Source organism: Anomaloglossus baeobatrachus, chromosome 5, assembly GCF_048569485.1.
Source record: "Anomaloglossus baeobatrachus isolate aAnoBae1 chromosome 5, aAnoBae1.hap1, whole genome shotgun sequence".
NCBI lineage: Eukaryota > Metazoa > Chordata > Amphibia > Anura > Aromobatidae > Anomaloglossus > Anomaloglossus baeobatrachus.
In genome coordinates this window covers 355,840,428-355,862,093 of record NC_134357.1, presented here as the reverse complement: position 1 = coordinate 355,862,093, position 21,666 = coordinate 355,840,428, and the positions used below count along the sequence as shown (strand labels likewise).

Genomic DNA, 21,666 nt, shown 5'->3' with positions numbered 1-21,666 from the left:
AATTATATCATGTGCATATACCCTAAATGTCTAAAGACTCTGTTACACGCAATGACTTATGTAACGATATAGCACCAGGGTCACTGATTCCGTGACGCACATCCGACGTCGTTGCGTGTGACACTAATGAGCGACCGATAATTATGGAAAATACTCACCAAATCGTCCATCGTTGACACATCGTTCCTTTTCAAAAAATTGTTGATTGTTGACGACGCAGGTTGTTCGTCGTTCCAGAGGCAGCACATAGCGATGTGACACCTCGGGAACGACGAACTACAGCTTACCTGCGGCCGCCGGCAATGAGGAAGGAAGGAGGTGGGCGGGATGTTATGGCCGCTCATCTCTGCCCCTCCACTTCTATTGGGCGGCCGCTTAGTGACGCCGCACGAACCACCCCCTTAGAAAGGAGGCGGTTTGACGGCCACAGCGATGTCGCTAGGCAGGCAAGTATGTGTGACGGGGACTAACGATATTGTGCCCCACGGGCAGTGATTTGCCCGTGACGCACAAACGACGGGGCCGGGTACGATCGCTAGCGATATCGCTGCATGTAAAGCCCCCTTAAGGCTTAAACAATAATGCTTAATCAAGTTATAGAGTCATATGAAAAAGTTTGGGCACCCCTATTAATGTTAATCTTTTTGCTTCATAACAATTCGGGTTTTTGCCAGAGCTATTTCAGTTTCATATATCTAATAACTGATGGACTGAGTAATATTTCTGGATTGAAATGAGGTTTATTGTACTAACAGAAAATGTGCAATCCGCATTTAAACAAAATTTTACCAGTGCAAAAGTATGGGCACCTCAACATAAAAGTGACATTAAGATTTTGTAGATCCTCCTTTTGCAAACTTAACAGCCTCTAGTCGCTTCCTGTAGCTTTTAATGAGTTCCTGGATCCTGGATGAAGGTATATTTGACCATTCCTGTTTACAAACAATTCCAGTTCAGTTAAGTTTGATGGTCGCCGAGCATGGACAGCACGCTTCAAATCATCTCACAGATTTTCAATGATATTCAGGTCTGGGGACTGGGATGGCCATTCCAGAACATTGTAATTGTTCCTCTGCATTAATGCCTGAGTAGATTTGGAGCGGTGTTTTGGATCATTGTCTTGCTGAAATATCCATCCCCTGCGTAACGTCAACGTTGTCACTGATTCTTGCACATTATTGTCAAGAATCTGCTGATACTGAGTTGAATCCATGCGACCCTCAACTTTAACAAGATTCCCGGTGCCGGCATTGGCCACACAGCCCCAAAGCATGATGGAACCTCCACCAAATTTTACTGTGGGTAGCAAGTGCTTTTCTTGGAATGCAGTGTTTTTTTATCTCCATGCATAACGCCTTTTTGTATGACCAAACAACTCAATCTTTGTTTCATCAGTCCACAGGACCTTCTTCCAAAATGTAATTGGCTTGTCCAAATGTGCTTTTGCATACCTCAGGCGACTCGGTTTGTGGCGTGCTTGCAGAAACGGCTTCTTTCACATCACTCTCCCATACAGCTTCTCCTTGTGCAACGTGCGCTGTATTGTTGACCGATGCACATTGACACCATCTGCAGCAAGATGATGCTGCAGGTCTTTGGAGGTGGTCTGTGGATTGTCCTTGACTGTTCTCACCATTCTTCTTCTCTGCCTGATATTTTTCTTGGCCTGCCACTTCTGGGCGTAACACGAACTGTACCTGTGTTCTTCCATTTCCTTACTATGTTCCTTACAGTGGAAACTGACAGTTTAAATCTCAGACAACTTTTTGTATCCTTCCCCTGAACAACTATGTTGAATAATCTTTGTTTTCAGATAATTTGAGAGTTGTTTTGAGGAGCCCATGATGCCACTCTTCATAGGAGATTCAAATAGGAGAACAACTTGCAAGTGGCCACCTTAAATACCTTTTCTCATGATTGGATACACCTGCCTATGAAGTTCAAAGCTCAATGAGGTTACAAACCAATTTAGTGCTTTAGGTAGTCAGTAAAAAGTAGTTAGGAGTGTTCAAATCAAGAAATTGATAAGGGTGCCCATACTTTTGCACCGGTCAAATTTTGTTTAAATGCGGATTGCACATTTTCTGTTAGTACAATAAACCTCATTTCAATCCAGAAATATTACTCAGTCCATCAGTTATTAGATATATGAAACTGAAATAGCTGTTTGAAAACCCCAAATTATTGTAAAGAAAAAAGGTTAACATTAATAGGGGTGCCCAAACTTTTTCATATGACTTTGTCTATGTAACCCGAGATTGTTCATCGATCTTCGTTTTGAAAAACGCCTATTTTGACATATGGCTAGTATACTTCACAATCCCACAGACTTAAAGAAAGACTGATTCTTTTCTAAACAACACTATTATAGATTATATCGTATAGTAGGAATATAGTGGCTTATTTTTGGAAAGACTATTTTAAATGGTCCCTCCGAAGGTGGTGTGAATCAGAAGCCCCATATCCCAGCTTCCTGAAGTATCAATACCAGCACATTAATGTAAAGCGTTTAGGACACAGCCGCAGAACAAATCCATCACATTCACTTTTCGAAATATATTTTATTTTCTGTCATGAGTCAGAGAGAATGCAATCTCAAAGTAATTGGAAATGTTATAAACAGGGACATACAGTATTGCAAAATACATTCACTCCATGTACAAAGCTAGAGCTGTGCAGCCATACACTGTATATAGGTATACACGCTTCTTTCCAAGCAGTGCCTCTTCCTCCTACGTTGCACTTATTAAAAGGGCTTCTTGGCTAAGCAAAAAGAGGGGCAATTCTTCCATAAAAACAAGATAGGAATATAGAGATTTTTATTAGAAAGAGCAAACTATTTCCAACTGAATATTTAAAAAGGGAGGAAAAAAAAACGCACATATCATCCAAACGAACAGTAACATTACTGGTGTGAAGAAGTACAGCTTGTAAATTAAATTATTAAACCTCTTTACCTCTGGTTGCTAATTTACGTCTTCCATGCCGGTGATCTACTGTTCCTCCCGGCAGAGAAGAGCACATGGTTGTGAGAGGTGATTGAAGAAAGGCTCCGAGATGCTTGTAAACAAGATATCGTGAAGGATGAAAGCCAGCGTACAACGTGTGGACAGACGAATGATCCAACTTCTATCTGCAGCCAAGAGGTGATACAACTACAACCTATCTAATTCATTATCCCGAATACCTGGCCTGATACATTACTGAATGCAGTAGAGCCTGGGCACATCAATGTGGTGATAGCGCCACCTTGTGCCAGTTTCATTGCTTTACTGTAAATACGAGATACCAATTCAACAAAGACCCTATAAAGCTAATAATATGCTGAAGTCCTCTGTGCTGCTGCCAGATCTCTGTAAGACTAAAAGTAGATGTCAATAGTGTGAGCTCCCGCAGCTCTGAATCCTGGGGTGTATACTGAGCAGCACATTGCTATTATTAAAGGATACCAAGTTTTTGAGACAAGAGCTAAGGAACTAATGTAGTCAGGGTTTTATTGACAGCACAGGCACGTGAGGCCAAGCAGATAGGGGAAGCAATCGTCAAGGATTCAATGGTGGCAGTCTGGCATCCATAGGTTGGGCCAAACGCTGGACTTTAAAGTGATAGATGAAAGAACAAATGTCGTCACCATGTCCAAATCAGACCAAAAGAACGAGCCGTGGTCACTTTCAGTTTTGTTTTTGTGAATTTATGCTCCAGGCTCCCGGCAGAGAAAGAAGTAGAGGTGTAGAAAGACACCGCGTCCTTTTCTGTACCCCTTCTCCTTCCATCCCAGATATATGTACACCTAATGCCAACAAGTAATCAGTCTGTCATCGGATCTTGTAAGGTTTCGCCAGACTTTACACTGCTGCCCAACTTTCTAGTTCTCTCATATCGTCGTCATCTTCCTCTTGCTTTTTCTTGGCTAAAAAGTTAAGAAAAATGCATTAGTTTATTTCGGTGCAATGGACATTCATAGTTAACAGCATTTCTCATCTGGATTGTCACACTATTTACACCAGGCCCTACATCAACTCAATATCATATCCAGTATGCTTTGTGAAATCTGGTGACAGATCTCTTTTAAGCTTAATCAGTAAAAGATGTGAGCCCCAATGGGGACAGAGTTGCTGATGTATGTAAAGCGCTATGGAATTAAAGGCGCTATATAAGATAATATATATTAGCAGCCATTATAAAGATGCTAACAATCAAAAATATTTTTTGGGATAGTCAGAAAGTACATATATAGTGAAAAAACAAATCCCTTTTAAAATTCAATTTTTATTAAATATATCTTAAAATTCCCAAGTGATTCACCTATCTAAAGTTTATCAGGGTAATATAAATATACACCAGGGTAGCCACCCCTGTACCAGATACAATCAGAGGCAGTAAAGCCGGGGGTATGGGATCCCAAATGGGATTAATCTGGCCCTATCAGGACCTACAACCTCACACCTTCCTACCGACGGAGGTAAATCACCTTAACTTAGCCGGGCGCCCCCGTTCCTCGGTGGCTTTCCCTGACTTACCCTATTAATACCCTACCATATGCAGAGAAATGCCTGAGCAAGTAATTTCTATATTATTGGTTGGACTCTTTCCCCCACCTGTTTAATATGCTCCAATTCAGCTGGTCATTATTCATATACAGGGAGGATAGATATCACTACCCCTACTTCAATTAATATGCTCAAATTCAGCTGGTCATTAATTCATGTATAGGGATAATACATACCCCAACCAGCTATCTAAATAATATGCTCAAAACAGCTGGTCATTGGTTTATGCACAAGGAACAGTAACCAAACCTGTCTAGGTCACTGGTCATCCATCAAATAAACAGGGATACTAGGTACCACAGCGCCCCAATAACCATATCAGGCTGGTGTACCCCAATTATGACCAGAATAAATTCAGATGCAGGGGAGAAAATAGTCCAATCACCAAGTCATCCCAAAAATTTAAGATAACACATTAAACTTGCTTTCAAGCAGATCCCAACCTCTGGAACAATTCCAGTCTATACAATCAATACACATGAATAAATATCATTTTAAGCTGATGCATTAACTTCCCTTTATCAAGTGCATTCGCACTGCCTCGAGGTGCGAATGCACTTGATAAAGGGAAGTTAATGCATCAGCTTAAAATGATATTTATTCATGTGTATTGATTGTATAGACTGGCATTGTTCCAGAGGTTGGGATCTGCTTGAAAGCAAGTTTAATGTGTTATCTTAAATTTTTGGGATGACTTGGTGATTGGACTATTTTCTCCCCTGCATCTGAATTTATTCTGGTCATAATTGGGGTACACCAGCCTGATATGGTTATTGGGGCGCTGTGGTACCTAGTATCCCTGTTTATTTGATGGATGACCAGTGACCTAGACAGGTTTGGTTACTGTTCCTTGTGCATAAACCAATGACCAGCTGTTTTGAGCATATTATTTAGATAGCTGGTTGGGGTATGTATTATCCCTATACATGAATTAATGACCAGCTGAATTTGAGCATATTAATTGAAGGAGGGGTAGTGATATCTATCCTCCCTGTATATGAATAATGACCAGCTGAATTGGAGCATATTAAACAGGTGGGGGAAAGAGTCCAACCAATAATATAGAAATTACTTGCTCAGGCATTTCTCTGCATATGGTAGGGTATTAATAGGGTAAGTCAGGGAAAGCCACCGAGGAACGGGGGCGCCCGGCTAAGTTAAGGTGATTTACCTCCGTCGGTAGGAAGGTGTGAGGTTGTAGGTCCTGATAGGGCCAGATTAATCCCATTTGGGATCCCATACCCCCGGCTTTACTGCCTCTGATTGTAACTGGTACAGGGGTGGCTACCCTGGTGTATATTTATATTACCCTGATAAACTTTAGATAGGTGAATCACTTGGGAATTTTAAGATATATTTAATAAAAATTGAATTTTAAAAGGGATTTGTTTTTTCACTATATATGTACATTATAAAGATGCCTTTCATTCACTGCCATCACTTAGAGCGTCCTATGCAGACGTGACACCACAGCAGCCCCTAGTGGCAGAGCATGGCGTGGCGTGCCGTAATGCGCCATCTGCCGCCGTGCCACGACTTCTGCTCTACAACAAGATGTGCATTAATCAGATCATGTTCAGGAATTTACTGCTAATGAGTTTGGGGAAAAAATGATGATGTGCAGAAATCGTCCTATTTATTTCTGCAGCACACCTAAATTAACTGAAGCAACTTTGCATAGTATTGATTAACCATTTAATAACCAGGGATTTGGTTTTTTTCCCATTTTGGTACTTTTGTTTTTTTCCAGGAGCTATAGCTTTTTATTTCTCCATCAACATTGGGACTTGGAGATTTAAATTACACCATTCATTTTGCCACGATGTACTGACATACGGGAGGGGGAAATTCAATTATTAGCCCCGATTCCTCAAGAGTGACTCGGGATAGCCTACGAGGCTCCTGATTCATTAATAGGTGCTTGTCTCCGTAATCTGGGGTGTCAGACAAGGGCACAAAGTTTACTCCAGTCCCTGCTGTAGGAATATCTGTGGAGCAGCAAAGGACAAGGATTTGACCATATGCCACCATCCCGCACCACCCACTTTGATGGCACTAGGCAAAAATGACAGGAAAAAAAAAAAGTTGTAAACTTTTAGTGCAGCTTCGAGGTGCATCAGAATGTAGTGATTATTCAGAAGCTTTTTACACCAGAATTCTGGTGTAAAAGAATTGATAAATTATGCCCATTTTTTTTCGGGGGTTTGTTTGTGCCCATCATGGTGCTGAAAAATTACCTGGAAACAAGACAGTCAGGCTCAGTGCGGTTACAGCGATGCCAATTTGCATATTTTTTTTTCTTCAATTTTAGCAATTGAAAAAATAAATAAAAAAATAATCTGCATTTTGTGTAAAAAAATATAAAAATAAATAAATAATAATAATTGTGCTTTGCGTCGCCATATTCCACAGGCCCATAAGTTTTTTTTGGCTTACCATTGATTGCAGAGTTGAGAGCTTGTTTTTTGTGTGACATTTTTATTAAGTCTCATTTTTGGGTGCATATGTTGTTTTTATTGAGTTTTTGGTAAAGAGAAAAAAAAAAAAAAAAAAGCGCAATTCTGGTGTTTCAATTTTTTTCGCCTTTATGGAGCTTAGCATTAAAGGTTAAGTATTTTGAAAGACACCACTTTTACATACGGATGCTGAGAAAACAAATTGTTTTTTGTTTTCCTTTACTCTTCATAATTGGAATATTTATACATTTGTAAACTTTATTAAAATGTCTACATTACTTTATTCCCCTGTAATTGGTCCTCACATGCACTGGAAACTGCTCTAATATTGTCAGAAGCATCTAAATGGTTAACAGCTGTGGCCCGGAGCTCAGCTCTACTTGCTGCCAACACACAGACGGCGATTACGTAACATCTAGTGAATGCTCAGCTCCTAAAATCCCCACTTGCAGACCCTTGTCCAGAGCATTTATTCACATTCTATTGCAGGAAGGGGTTAAACCAAACATTTCAGAGTATTTCTGAATTTATCCAGTGTGTATCAGTAAAAAGGAGAGTATTAAAATGGATATTTTGTTTCTTGTCTCAATAGCATTGTGAATATATGGGCTTTTGAAGTTATACACAACGTCCCCTTCAACTAAAGTGGTGCTAACAGACATTTTCTTTTTACCCTATATGACCACGTCCAATTATAAGGCGGCAGCTTTATTTAGGAAGAAATGGAAACACCCTCAAAGAAGGTCTGAACAGTTAAGACTGGAGTGTCTAACCTGATCACACAGATCTCATCACTTCCATTGCTTACTGATATTACACCAGTGGGAGTAGAGGAGAGCTGCGCTGTCAAGTCATACATACAACGCTCTGGATCCATACCAGGTACCGTATCAGGCCATTAGTCCTCGATATGAAGAAAAGAGCCAAAGCACTGAATGTCACAAAGGCTACTGCGGTCTAATGACAGCAAGAGTCTGGAGTGAGTAGGGTGTTAGCGTGAAAAAGCTGGTTCTGACCTTCTCCGGGAGTATTTGCTTTTTTTCCCTCTGTACGACACAACCTTCATATAATTAGAGAAGAATCTGTTACTGCCCAATAGGTTGAAGGGGAAATCTAATATATAAAAGGTAGGTGTGTGTGTGTGTGTGTGTGTGTGTGTGTGTGTGTTTTAAAGGAATTCGCATTGTAGCATTTACAATCACAAAAGTTTGCACAGACGCCTCTAGTGACTCAGTGAACGCCAGACTGTTGACAGGAAAAATTTAACCCCACACTTTACAGTTACTCTCCAAAAAACCTGCCCCCATTAAAGTCAATTGGAGCTACATATCATTAACAGGAGCTGTGATTGGTTGCTATAGGAACAAAGGACATTCACAGTATAAGAAACTTATGGTGTGAGGTAATATGATGTCAGTGGGGAGACAGACAAACAGACAGGGGGGGAGGAGAGAGTGGGATAGAGACCGACGGGGGGGGGTAATAGAGGCCAACGGGGAGGGGGGGGGGGGGATAGCTACCGACCCGGATAGAGACCGACCGACCCGGATAGAGACCGACCGACCCGGATAGAGACCGACCGACCGACCGACCCGGATAGAGACCGACCGACCCGGATAGAGACCGACCGACCCGGATAGAGACCGACCGACCCGGATAGAGACCGACCGACCCGGATAGAGACCGACCGACCCGGATAGAGACCGACCGACCCGGATAGAGACCGACCGACCCGGATAGAGACCGACCGACCCGGATAGAGACCGACCGACCCGGATAGAGACCGACCGACCCGGATAGAGACCGACCGACCCGGATAGAGACCGACCGACCCGGATAGAGACCGACCGACACGGATAGAGACCGACCGACACGGATAGAGACCGACCGACACGGATAGAGACCGACCGACACGGATAGAGACCGACCGACACGGATAGAGACCGACCGACACGGATAGAGACCGACCGACACAGTGACAGTTACTCTCCCAGGCAACGCCCGGGTACTACAGCTAGTTTGCATATAAACTTCAGAAGCTCATCTCTGCAATGCTGTGGAGAGGAAATAATAATTATCAGCCCCTCTGCTTTTTACTGATATACAGTATATTACAAAAGTGAGTACATCCCCTCACATTTTTGTAAATATTTTATATTTTCATGGGACAATACTGAATATATGACACTTTGACATAATGTAAAGTAGTCAGTGTGCAGATTGTATGACAGTGTAAATTTGGTGTGCCAGCCAAATAACTCAACACACAACTATTAATGTATAAACTGCTGGCAACAAAGTGAGTACACCACTAAGTAACAATGGCCAAATTGTGCCCAAAGGGTCATTCTGTGTGACCACCATTATATTCAAGCACTGCCCTACCTTTCTTTGGCATGGAGTTAATCTGAAGGCCCCGTTACACGCAGCAATATCATTAACGATATCGCTAGCGAGCGTACCCACCCCAGTCGTTTGTAGGTCACGGGCAAATTGTTGTCCGTGGTGCACAAAATCGTTCGGAGCCGTCACACGGACTTACCTGCTTAGCGACGTTGCTGTTGCCGGCGAACCGCCTCCTTTCTAAGGGGGCGGTTCGAGCGGCGTCACTAAGCGGCCGCCCAATTGAAGCGGAGGGGCGGAGATGAGCGGGACGTAACATCCCGCCCACCTCCTTCCTTCCGCATTGCCGGCGGCCGCAGGTAAGCTGCAGTTCGTCGTTCCCGAGGTGTCACACATAGCGATGTGTGCTGCCTCGGGAACGACAAACAACCTACGTCCTCTACAATCAACGATTTTTTTTAAAAAAGGAACAACGTGTCAACGATGGACGATAAGGTGAGTGTTTTCCATCGTTGACGGTCGTTCCTTGCTGTCACACGCAACGACGTCGCCAACGATGCCGGATGTGCGTCACGGAATCCGTGACCCCGGCGATATATCGTTAGATCTGTTGTTGCGTGTAACAGGGCCTTTACTCTTTGTCCCCAATTTTCACTAATCATATCTAATGTAAGTAGGTGTCTGCACAGGACCTCTGGACCTGAACTGATAGGAATACTATTAGCGGTTTCACTCCATATGCATTGCAAGAATTAAAACTTAGGAAATATTGAACGCAGGCTTTAAAGACTGATGGGGCTGCTTTTCACTTCTCTTGAACTAAACTCAGGAGTCTTCATGTCCCTTCTGAGCAATCCGGGCAGTCTCACGCTGTCTTTGTACTACAAGGACAGTTGTCTATCTGGACAGCTGCCATGTAATAATACATTTCCCCAGACAAAGTCAGCTATTTGCTGAGGGTGCCACAAGCATGACCCAGGAAAATGCAGGTTTCAACTGCCTGCACCAGGGGGAGCAGTCTGTAAATAGGGTTTCTCTAATTAGACACCCCATCTAGGAAGGTTTTCAAGTGCTAGGTATGAGCAGGATGATTATTACTCTATACACTCACCGGGCTTTGCAGGTAGAAAAGAACCAGGCACATTTGGAAGGGGTACAGTTTCTGGACCATGGACCTCCAGAAGATTCTTGTCTAGCTCCTCTTGTTCTAGTTCTTCCAACTCAGCCAATAATTCATCCTAGAATGAACAGAAATAGGTTAGAATAACACTGAATTGTGCATGATTACATACAGATGGACATATAATTACAGCCCTATCTGCATGTAAAGCAGGCTGTGCTTTACTAATAAATGATTCTGTGCAGTTTGGGGTTATTCAGGGTCCTCATCCTTTCACAACTTGGACGTGACAAAAGGCTGCTGCCTAAGGCTAGGTTCGCACACTGCGTCTTTTTGACGCTGCGTTTTTGGCCGCTAAAAACGCACAAAAACGCATCTGCGTCGAAAAAACGCATCAAAAAACGCATGTGTTTTTGCCACGATTTGGTGCGTTTTTGGCTGCGTTTTTGATCTCTGCGTTTTGCTGCGTTTTTCAAATGCATTGCATGGGCGAAAAACGCAGGAAAGAACTGACATGTCCATTTTTTTTTTAACCCAAAAACGCAGGTAAAAAAACCAGATGTGTGCGGACAGCAAAAATGAAAACTCATAGACTTTGCTGGGGAAGCAAAGTCCTGCAGTTTTGAGGCCAAAAACGCACCCGAAAAACGCGCAAAAACGCCGCGAAAAACGCACTGTGCGCACATAGCCCAAATGAGCTTGCTGGGGCAGTGTGCTCACAGAGCGTTACAGGAGGCCTGACAAGGTACTTTACAGGCGGCCCTAATGTAACTTGTCCCTATCATGGTTGTTTGCTCTTCAGCACACCGAGTAAGCTAGATATCAGACATTCAGTAACAAAATGAAGGCTCCTCATTGCAGATTTCACAATCTTTCTTGAGCTCAAAGCTGTGGCCACCAGGACCACAACCTCCACGATTCATAGTCGTGGCTGAAATAATGGTGGTTATTCTGCAGAGTGATTCATCTATGGTCACCCAAGTCATGTTTACACCAGACAGATGAATGCATATGGAGAAGTGTTACGCGTAGAAATGAAGCAGCAGAGTATTTCTGCTACTTACATCATCAAAGTCCTCGCCAAGGCCAACAGGTTTAGAGATTGCATCTGAGATTTCCTGAGCCAACTCCTGCTGGTCAGCAATGTTTTCCATGAGTTCATCCACCTTGTCAATGTCCCTGAAGAGAGGAAAAAAAAAAAATGATGTGAGCGGCTTCAGATATAACATGAAAGAGCGCGGCACAACTAATTATGAAGACGCCATCTTCAAATTGAAGTCAGTTCAGAATATCTGTAGACTGCTGTTAGGCTATGTGCGCACGTTGCGTACTTCACTGCAGAAATTTCTGCAGCGGTCTGAAGAGCACACGTGCGCTTCCAATCGCTGTAGAAAATGTCCGTAGTGGAAAAAAAAAAAGCAGATTCCATGCGCTCTGCCTGCAGCTCCTGCCATAGACAGAGCAGGGGCTGCAGGCAAAGCGCACGGAAGAAGTGACATGACAGCGTAACTGCATGTAATTACGCAACGTGCACACACAGCCTAAATGTGGCTTCCCAAACCTCCAACAATCCAGTTCCGGAACGGTCCTCTACTGGCCCACATGATGGCCATTCCTTCTTGCCAGCTCATCCTGGGATTTGTGTGTGAGCTGGAAGTTGCATAGCACTACTATGGAGCATTGTTCTGATGATCCATAGGTTTATGGTAAAAGCCACATCAGCCTCAAACAGAGCCCAGTGCGAGCCGGAAGTCGGAATAGCCATCACGTGACCCAGAAGAGGACCAGAGCAGCGCTGGAAACCGGGCAAGACGCCAATTGGTGAGAATATTACACACTTACACTACAAATACATTTACATCGGATTAGACAATGAAAAGCTTTATGGGAAGTGCTTCTCTAAGCAGTTCATAGAAGTCACCCTTAATGCGCTACCATCATTTTTATTTCATAAATCAATAGTAGACATGAAAATAGGCAACTTTGTGATACATCTTATCAGACAAATCTGCTTCTTTATCTGCAGACTTGGCAGTGGATATTGATCAGATTCTATGTAGATAAAAGAGGGAGGGGCAAAAGCTTTGTCTACAGCTCCTCCCTCTGCCTCTAGCTCCTCCCTCATCCCGTCCTAATAGAATCTCAGCAGTAAAGGGGGCTTTACACGCAGCGACATCGCTAGCTGTCGCTGGTGAAAGCACCTGCCCCCGTCGGTTGTGCGTCACGGGCAAATCGCTGCCCGTGGCGCACAACATCGCTAGGACCCGTCACACTATACTTACCTGCCTAGCGACGTCGCTGTGGCCGGTGAACCGCCTCCTTTCTAAGGGGGCGGTTCGTGCGGCGTCACTAAGTGGCCGCCCAATAGAAGCGGAGGGGCGGAGATGAGCGGCTGTAATATCCCGCCCACCTCCTTCCTTCCTCACTGCCGGCGGCCGTAGGTAACCTGTAGTTCGTCGTTCCCGAGGTGTCACACGTAGCGATGTGTGCTGCCTCAGGAACAACGAACAACCTCCGTCCTCAACAATCAACGATTTTTTGAAAATGAACGATGTGTCAACGATAGACGATGTGGTGAGTATTTTCCGCTTGTTGGTGTCACACACAACGACGTCGCTAACGATGCCGGATGTGCTGCGTGTAACGGGGCCTTAACACCTGCCACCTCCTATCTGAGTAATGGGAAAGTCTTCACTGAATACAGATTTTACCTCAGAACTGAAGTTTAATAATGACTGATTAATTCTGGCAGAGAAAGAAGATGTGTCTGATAAGATACAAAGTTACTTATTTTCATGTATATTATTGATTTATGAAATAAAACTTACAACAAAGGGTTATGCTTTAAAGAGTCTGTCAGACTGCTCTTCCCTCCTCTCCGCTCACCAGAGACGATGCTAATGCCTTCTAGAAGTCACTGCATTTCCCTCTGCCAAGCATGCAGGCCAAGGCTGTCATTCACCATTACACGTTCCCCATCGGTCACCCCAGCGGTGGTCGCAGACTTAGCACTACTGAGTGTGACGTGTACAAAGTCCCCATCTATAATCTCAGTATTATAAGCCAGTGTCTGCAGGAAGAGCGATATTTCGCCAACCGATGACGACTAGTGTCACCATTCATAGTACAATAACACACTAGTCAAGTGATCGCACCCAAAGGATCTGCCAACAGTCTCTGGTCTATAAAGACTAGCCACTGCCCCTCATTGGTGTAGACTCATGAGCACGCCAAGAATAAGACAGAACTGTACTTACATGTTGTCATGAGCAGCTTTCATGGCTTTAGCCGCAAAGCCCATGTTCTTCAGAACTTCAGTGTTCGTGTTGGCATTTTCTAAGGCTTCCCGCTGGAATTCAATAGTGGATAATGTCCCATCAATCTGCGCCAACTGTTTCTCGTATCTCTTCTTGCGTTTCAGCGCTTGTAGGGCAGCTATGGGCAGAAACCAAAAAATAATGTAGATGCATTAATATGTTCTGTGAAGACTTCACACCGGCTGCAGAGTGAGAGATAAGACTGTATTAAAAGAATGGATAATATCACTAATACATCACTAACATATTTAACCCCCATAACGACCGCGGGCAGTAAAATTACGTCCCAGCGATCAATGTTAATCCCACCCGGCTGCCGAGGGGAATCCGCACATGTCAGCTGATTTGTACAGCTGACGTGTGCCTAGGAGGCACGAGCAGATTCGCGATCTGCCCTTACCTGTTAACCCCTTAAATTGCGCTGTCAAAATGTGGATCCCATGGTTGTCATGGTAGTACATGGTCGTATGATGACTCCTGTAGCTCACATGACTCCCTTCCTCGGTCGAGAGCTGTGTGAGATAGGAGATGAGCAGATCTGGTATTTATAGCTGTGTAGCTGTGATCAGCAGATATGGAAGAGTGATCAGACTGCTGATCCTTATAGTCCCCTAGGGGACTAGTAATTTAAAAAAAAATTATATACCCACTTTCGCCCCATTGAAAATTAAAGGGTTAAAAAAAAAAAATATGTATATATATTATATATACACACATACACATTTCGTGTCGCTGCATTCAGAAATGCCCGATCAAAATATAAAATCAATTAATCTGGTCGGTACACAGCTTAGCGGCAAAAAAAAAATCCAAATGCCAAAATTATGTTTTTTGGCTATAGTATTTTGCACAAAATTTGCAACAGGCAATCAAAACATAGCATCTGCACAAAAATTGTACAATTAAAAATGTCAGCTCAAGACGCAAAAGAACAAGCCGTCACTGAGCCAGAGATCCTGAAAAATGAAACCGCTATGGGTCGCGGAAAATGGCGCAGAACATGCGCCACTTTTTTTTTTTTTTTTTTTTACAAACTTCTGATTTTTTTTTTAACCCCTTAGATAAAAGTAAACCTATTCATGTTTGGTGTCTACGAACTCATATCGATAGGAGGCATCACACCAAAACATTAGTTTTACCATATAGTGAACCCTGTGAATACAATATTTCAAAAACAATCATGCAATCGCACTTTTTTGCAATGTTTCCGCATATGGAGTTTTCTTGACATTTTCCAGTAAAACTAAGTAAACTTGGTAAACTTGGTAAAACTAAGAGTTTCATTTTAAAAGTAGAACTTGTTCCGCAAAAAACAAGCCCTCACATGGCTATATTGACAGAAAAATAAAAAGTTACGGCTCTTGGAAGAAGGCGGAAAAACAAACGGAAAGTGAAAAATCGGCCAGTCGCGAAGTGTTAAAGGGGTATCCTCATCTCCCAATATGTATTAGGTGTAGTAAAAATATTAGAAAATACCTCCAATTAGAAATGTAGTCTAGTAGTTCTGGTATAGCTCTGTCTTTTACCTCATGTGCAGTAACTTAGGTATGGTTGGCATGGATACAACCACTCATAGTAGCAGATGCTAGGGGTCGTAACCATGGATACCTCAGCTACTGCAATGCCCTGCACATGAGGTAAGTAATATAGCTAATCTGGAGAACCATACTACATTTGTAATTGGAGGTATTTGCTAATATTCTTATTATTACACCTACTACATATTGGGATAGAATCTTGGAGATGGGGAATACCCCTTTAAAGAGTTATCCAGTGCTCTAAAACTGATTGCCCATTCTTAAAATTAAGTGTCTACCATTTAACAAGCTTGAAATTAATAAGGTATACTTAACCCTATTAACCCCATCCGCTGCTCTACCAATGCTGCCCAAGTCCCCCACCAATGTCTGCAGAGAGTGACATGTCCACATGAGGAGGTCACTGCCGCAGCTGGAAGTACAAAGACTTGCCATGGACTGGGAAGCATTGGAGCAACAGCGGGCAATCTGTAAGGAATAATGAACACAATGCATACACACTCTACTGACTTATCAGTCCTAAAAATGGGGTTTACAGTGAAAACAGTGGAGGTTACTATGCAGTTATACCAATGGTGTGTATATAATAAGTAGGGCAGCAGAATTACTTAAAGGGGGTATTTCAATACCCAAGATCCTATCCTAATATGTAGTAGGTGTAATAATATTCATATTTAATAATATTAGCAAATACCTCCAATTAGAAATGTAATCTAATTCTCCTGATTCACTATGTTGCTTACCTTATGTTCAGGGCATTACAGGACCTTAGGTAAACATGGTTCCTTGTGGTCATAACCATGGATACCTAAGGTCCTGTAATGCCCTGCACATTAGGTAAGAGACATAGTGAATCAGGAGAACTAAACTACATTTCTAATTGGAGGAATTTACTAATATTATTACAACTAGTAAAATATCAGGATAGGATCTTGTGAATGGAAATATCCGTATAAAAGAAATGACAATCAAGAAATCAACTGCTCTGAGCTACCAGCGCCGGGCCGTGACCTGGAGTCATTGGAAGTAGCAGCAGGATATATAGAAAGGACCAGAATACACACACTCCACAGATCCTGCACTTGATCCATCAACACCATCTTATATAATGTACCCTGCTGGCCTCAATAAGAACAACTCCAGCTAGCGAGGTTTCACAGCTGCCCAGCCAAGAATATGTATACTAGCACTGATCTCCCATGGTCTTCCAGTGAGCACCATGAAGATGTGTCAATAAGAAGTATCCTAAAACTAGCATCAAAACACCACTGATCAGACCCTGTGATGAATAGAATAGACCGCAATGTATAGGAACAAGGTCAGGATGGGGCGTTTAGATAGAAAACAGATTGGAAGGAGATCGATTCCAAATCAGATACAGAAGGGAACGCTTAAGTCCATGTGAAGAGTCCTGACCAAACTAGCTGCACGTCATGGCCAGGTCAGCGGAGAGGAAACAAGTGGGTATATACCGGGAAGAGGGGCGGGGGGGGGGGGGGGAATGAATATTCACATACAGTGGAGTCTGCATGAAAAAATATCCCATTGGAAGCGATCAAGCCTTATTCACACATCGGCATTTCTATGCTTATGAAGAACTGATTCAGTACACGGATGATCTACACTGGCAATTCATGTGCTCAGTCTTAGGAGTGCTGGATCTGGCATAATGGACACCCACTTGCCGGATGGACCCCACTGACGAACGTGTGTTTTCAGTCCGTGTGCTGTACATGTGTGCACCGGCCAATGTTAGCCTATGTGTTAGCATGAGTGACTTTTCACATGAGTAAAAACTGCTGAAGGCACTAGCCGTGCCTGTCTGAACGCAGCCTAATGGTATGTAAACATGGATGCCAGTGTAGCCTCAGTTTTGGAAGCTTCAGGAAATCTGCGGCAGTGTTCTTCCTGTAGCGTAGGTTGTTTTTGTGGAGGCATCACTGCCTGAAGAATGGTCAGGTCACTTCTTCAAGTTGCCTCACAGCTTTCGAAATCTTAAAGTGGTTAAGAAAAAAAAAAAAAACCCACAACATGCTCCGCAAGTGGTTTTGACACTGACTGCAGTGTATAATTTCACTGCAGAGCTTCTTCAGGCGAGTTCCAGACTCCACCTGAAAGAGATGCCATCAGTTTGTGACAGGCTTCTGACATTCCCATCAAACGTGGCAGAATGTGACCAGGCCTCTGACAGATGTGCGCAACGTCTAAGTCAGGCTGCAGATTCCCCTAATCCACAATGATACAGGCTGCTCTGAAAACCACTCGTGTCCACACGACAGATGTGCAGCAGGAGGACGGACCCTGACACAGATCTGTACTCCCCACAAGCACTGCAATAATCTGCTAACCGATTACTACCCGGCCGTTAGTTTATGTTTCCACTGGAGACCCGGTAGTGTATTTGGAATAATCTGTGCGGAAATCCAGTAATAAACACATCCGTCACATTTCTACATCAGTGCTGAAAGTACTGCAAGCCTGAACCTGTCTCACCGGCTTCAGCCTCATACCATTTTTCATAGCTTCCCCCTGCACCCTGACCGGCAGCTACACACCCAGCAACTGTCCTGGCAACGGTGCACACCCTCCCTGTCCACACACGGCCCACCCAGAACATAGACCTGCATGTATTGTGTAGAGAGATTACCTAGGACACTGCAGGAACAAATAACTGCTTTACTCAATGGTCGGAAGCACAAAACACCCCCAATATATTGCCTGCCATTCCGAAGGTTACCCTACACCTATTAATTACTTATCTGCCTCACCAGGGGTCAAAAGTTAAAGGTCTACTACATGTACTGCTAATATCTGAAAGACTTGGAGCTCCGCCAACATGCATGGTCCTCATAACAGCCGGGACGCGTCCGCCTCCGGACACCTGCGACAGCCGGGACGCGTCCGCCTCCGGACACCTGCGACAGCCGGGACGCGTCCGCCTCCGGACACCTGCGACAGCCGGGACGCGTCCGCCTCCAGTCAGTCACAGGATATATAGATGAAACCTGCATAGAGCAGCAATGAAGAGGAGGTACAATTTCCACAGGCTACGTCCACACCAAACAGTGTCAGTGATAGTTTTTGAAGCTGCATATTTCTTAAGGACAATGGCCTCTAGAAGGCTCATGTTCTTAGAATTTTGTTCTGCACCTTCTTTCTTCAAACCCCATCAAAGATTTTGTATTGGGTTCAAGACAGGCCATTTTATGGCCACTCCAGAATCTTTTAGGACTTCTTCTGAAACCAAGTCTTGGTGGACAGTGAGAGGTGCTTAGGCTCTCTGTCCTGTAGGAAGGTACAATGACACACAAGCTTCAGCTTTGTTAATAAGATGCTGTTCTCTCCAAGGATTCCTTGATACTTGCTCCTAAACATCACCGTTTAACCACTATACTTCACTGTAGGCATGATAGAATCATTGCCATGCTTTACTGTAGGAATCACCGAGCCACCACCATGCTTCACTGTAGGCAGGATGTTCATCAATTTTCCTCCTCTAGGCATACTGCTGAGCCAAAGGCCAGAAAAAGTAAAGTTGCATTTCATTGGTCCACAGAAATTATTTATACAGTTTTGAGGAACTTAAAGGGAACCTGTCAGCAGAAATTTTGCAATAAACCTAAAAGATTCCCCCTCTGCAGCTCCTGGGCTACATTCTGGAAAGGTTCCTGTTATTGTGCCCCCTTTGAGACCAAAATAAATACTTTATAAAGTCTTACCTTTTTGTATGCTAATTTTTTTTATGTACACGGTGGTGGGCTCTCTTGCGTCCGTTAGTCGCCCTCTTGCAGTCGTCCCTCATCGCTCATTTCCATAACGAAGGACGCCACCCAGTGCTCCAGAGGTCCACACGCATGCCCAGTGCGACTCTCGCGGGAGTGAGCAGTGTGCCCGCTGGTGACGTGATTGCGCAGGTGTGAGATTATGGGCGGCGCTGTGATTGTCATCAGCGAGTGCCCGCCCATAATCTCGTGTCCGCGCTTTTCACTCTGCCTCCACCGTTATGCTGCTCCGCTCCTCCCATCTATTTCCTGCTCCAGGGAAAGATGGGTAAGAGGTGACGTGGGTTCATCTGGCCAGCGCTTGCGCAGAAAGGTGGAGGCAGAGGGGAAAGCGCGGGCACGAGATTATGGGCGGGTACTTGCTGATGACAATCACAGCAACGCCCATAATCTCACACCTGCGCAATCACATCACCAGCGGTCACACTGTGTACAGTGCTCACTCCCACGAGAGTGGCACGGTGCATGCGCGAGACCTCGGAAGCACTGGGCAGCGTCCTCAGTTATGGAAATGAGCGATGGGGGACGGCGTAAAGCGGCAGGAGGGCGACTAACGGACGCAAGAGAGCCCGCCCCTGTGTACATAAAAAAAAGATTTGAATACAAAAAGGTAACACTTTATAAAGTCTTTATTTTGGTCTCAGAGGGGGCACAATAGCAACAGAAACCTTGCTAGAATGCAGCCCAGGAGCTGCAGAGGGGGAATCGTTTAGGTTTAGTGCAAAATTTCTGCTGACAGGTTCCCTTTAAACTCGTTGTCGAGGTTTTTCACAGAAGTCACTATGTGACTGCAGACTTGTGAATTATGTTATTCTATGGGCCTGCTCCAATGAGCATTTTTTGTCTCAGCCCTAATCGGACCGAGAAAACAATCGCAGCATGCTGCGGGTGGAATACGATTCGTTTTCACTCACACCCATACAAGTCTATGGGTGCGAGAGAAACATCACATTGCACTCGCATTACACCAGAGTAATGCGAGAATTGCATCAGCAGACAGTTGAGGAGATGGGGAGATTACTCCCTCCCTCTGCTCCGCAGCGTCCACCCTGTCCTCCGCGGCTGTGCTCGCAGGATCGCAGCAAGGTAGCATGACAGTCGCATAACATGCGGCTTACCCTCCAGCAGAGCGGGAGCCGAGTGTCATGCAATTGACTCCAAGGCTGACTTTTCTTGGGCTTTTGATACAACAGGTGTGTACATCTTGAGTTTCGGAAAGGAGACCTTTAGCAAACAAACTTCACAGCCTGCTGCCACCAAATCTTGCAGGTCTTTTGCAGTCACTTGAAGAATTTTGACCACCTACCTCCTCAGAAATCTCGTGGCATCTTCCTCAGAAAATGTTCTCTTAACTTTTAACATGTGAATTATACTTCTATGCCCACAATCAGGCCTCACTGCATCCTGGATGCAAAGTCCTGACCTGCAAGGATGTAAGTCTCCTCCGCAGGAGAACGCAGCTGCTTGTACCCACGATCAGGGTTCAATGCGCTGCGGTCTCTCGCTTGTGTTCTCCCTACGGAGGACGCATGCGATTCCGCAGCAAACAATTGACATGCTGCGGTCTGGAAAGACGCACCGCAGGTCAGTGTTTGCTGCGGAAAAAGCAAGCACAGTGGGCACGGGATTTCTAGAAATATCTTCCACTGTGCTTGTACTGTACAACACAGAGTTTTGGAAGCAGCGAAAACACGCTACATCCAAAACGCTGCAAACACTGATCATGGGCACGCAGCCTAACAATAACTCTACAACCATCCAATACCTTTAGTATCTTTTTATATCCTTTTCCTTGTTTCTGCATGACAATATCTGCTTTTAGCTCTTTGAACCACTCTCTTGACAACACAAAAATATTAGTATTAGTGACCTGGAGACCATTGCACATGGTAAATGGAAGACGCTTCCTCGGAAACGTTGTCAGAAGCTGGTGTCTGGTTGTACATCAATTTTGCAGCAGGTTAGAACAGCCAAGAGGGCGTTTGGGGAGGCGAGAGAGAAGTGAGCTGCTGCACATGAACACCAGCAATTGCGTTAATCAAATGCAGATTGATAACAGCATTTAAATAGTTAAGTAGCAGCAATTAGAGGTCACACTCGCCACTGCTGTTACAGGAAGATGTCAGCTACACACAACAGCCAGCATCTTCCTGGCATGGTGCAGGCTCAGCTCCTGAGCTCGCTGCATACACTAGGACCTGAACAGAAACTTCTTTTTAAACGGATTGCCCAGTGAAAACAAGATATCCCCTATCCACAGTATAAGGGATAACTTGCGGATCAGTGGGTGCCCCGTAGCCGGGACCTGTACCAGTTGGCAGATCAGTGCATTTTTATATTCTACAGGGAACTGTTATCCTTATTACAAGCTGAAGAGGCAGGTTGGACCTTCTGCTTTTTTGAGAAGCCCCATAGGGAAGGAATGGAGCTCCGGTTGAGCATGCAGAATGTCACTCCATTCTACTAGGGATAAGAGTTCCCACTTTCAGCTGATCAGTGCAGGAACCAAAAGCTGGACCACTACCGAATAAAGGGAATCTGTCAGCAGGTTTTTTTGCTC

General features: G+C 44.2%; 1 protein-coding gene across 1 annotated transcript; it reads right to left on the bottom strand.

Annotated features, from left to right (window-relative positions):
* Nucleotides 1-2,541: 2,541 nt before the first annotated feature.
* On the bottom strand, nt 2,542-20,994 carry CHMP4B (charged multivesicular body protein 4B). The gene is made up of 6 exons (XM_075351753.1): nt 20,872-20,994; nt 15,666-15,792; nt 13,727-13,904; nt 11,534-11,648; nt 10,461-10,587; nt 2,542-3,910 (listed from the first exon to the last, which is right to left on the bottom strand). The coding sequence occupies exons 1-6, from the start codon at nt 20,992-20,994 to the stop codon at nt 3,846-3,848; spliced, it is 735 nt and encodes a 244-aa protein (XP_075207868.1). The 3' UTR covers nt 2,542-3,845.
* Nucleotides 20,995-21,666: the final 672 nt, after the last annotated feature.

What these genes read in the sequence shown, in the direction of transcription:
- CHMP4B (XM_075351753.1), bottom strand. Translation starts at nt 20,994, where the DNA reads ATGTGCAATGGTCTCCAGGTCACTAATACTAATATTTTTGTGTTGTCA. An exon ending in AAAGCTGCTCATGACAACAT is followed by an intron (nt 11,649 to 13,726) that starts GTAAGTACAGTT and finishes TCCTCTCTTCAG; the next exon opens with GGACATTGACAAGGTGGATG. An exon ending in TTGGCGAGGACTTTGATGAT is followed by an intron (nt 10,588 to 11,533) that starts GTAAGTAGCAGA and finishes TGTTCATTCTAG; the next exon opens with GATGAATTATTGGCTGAGTT.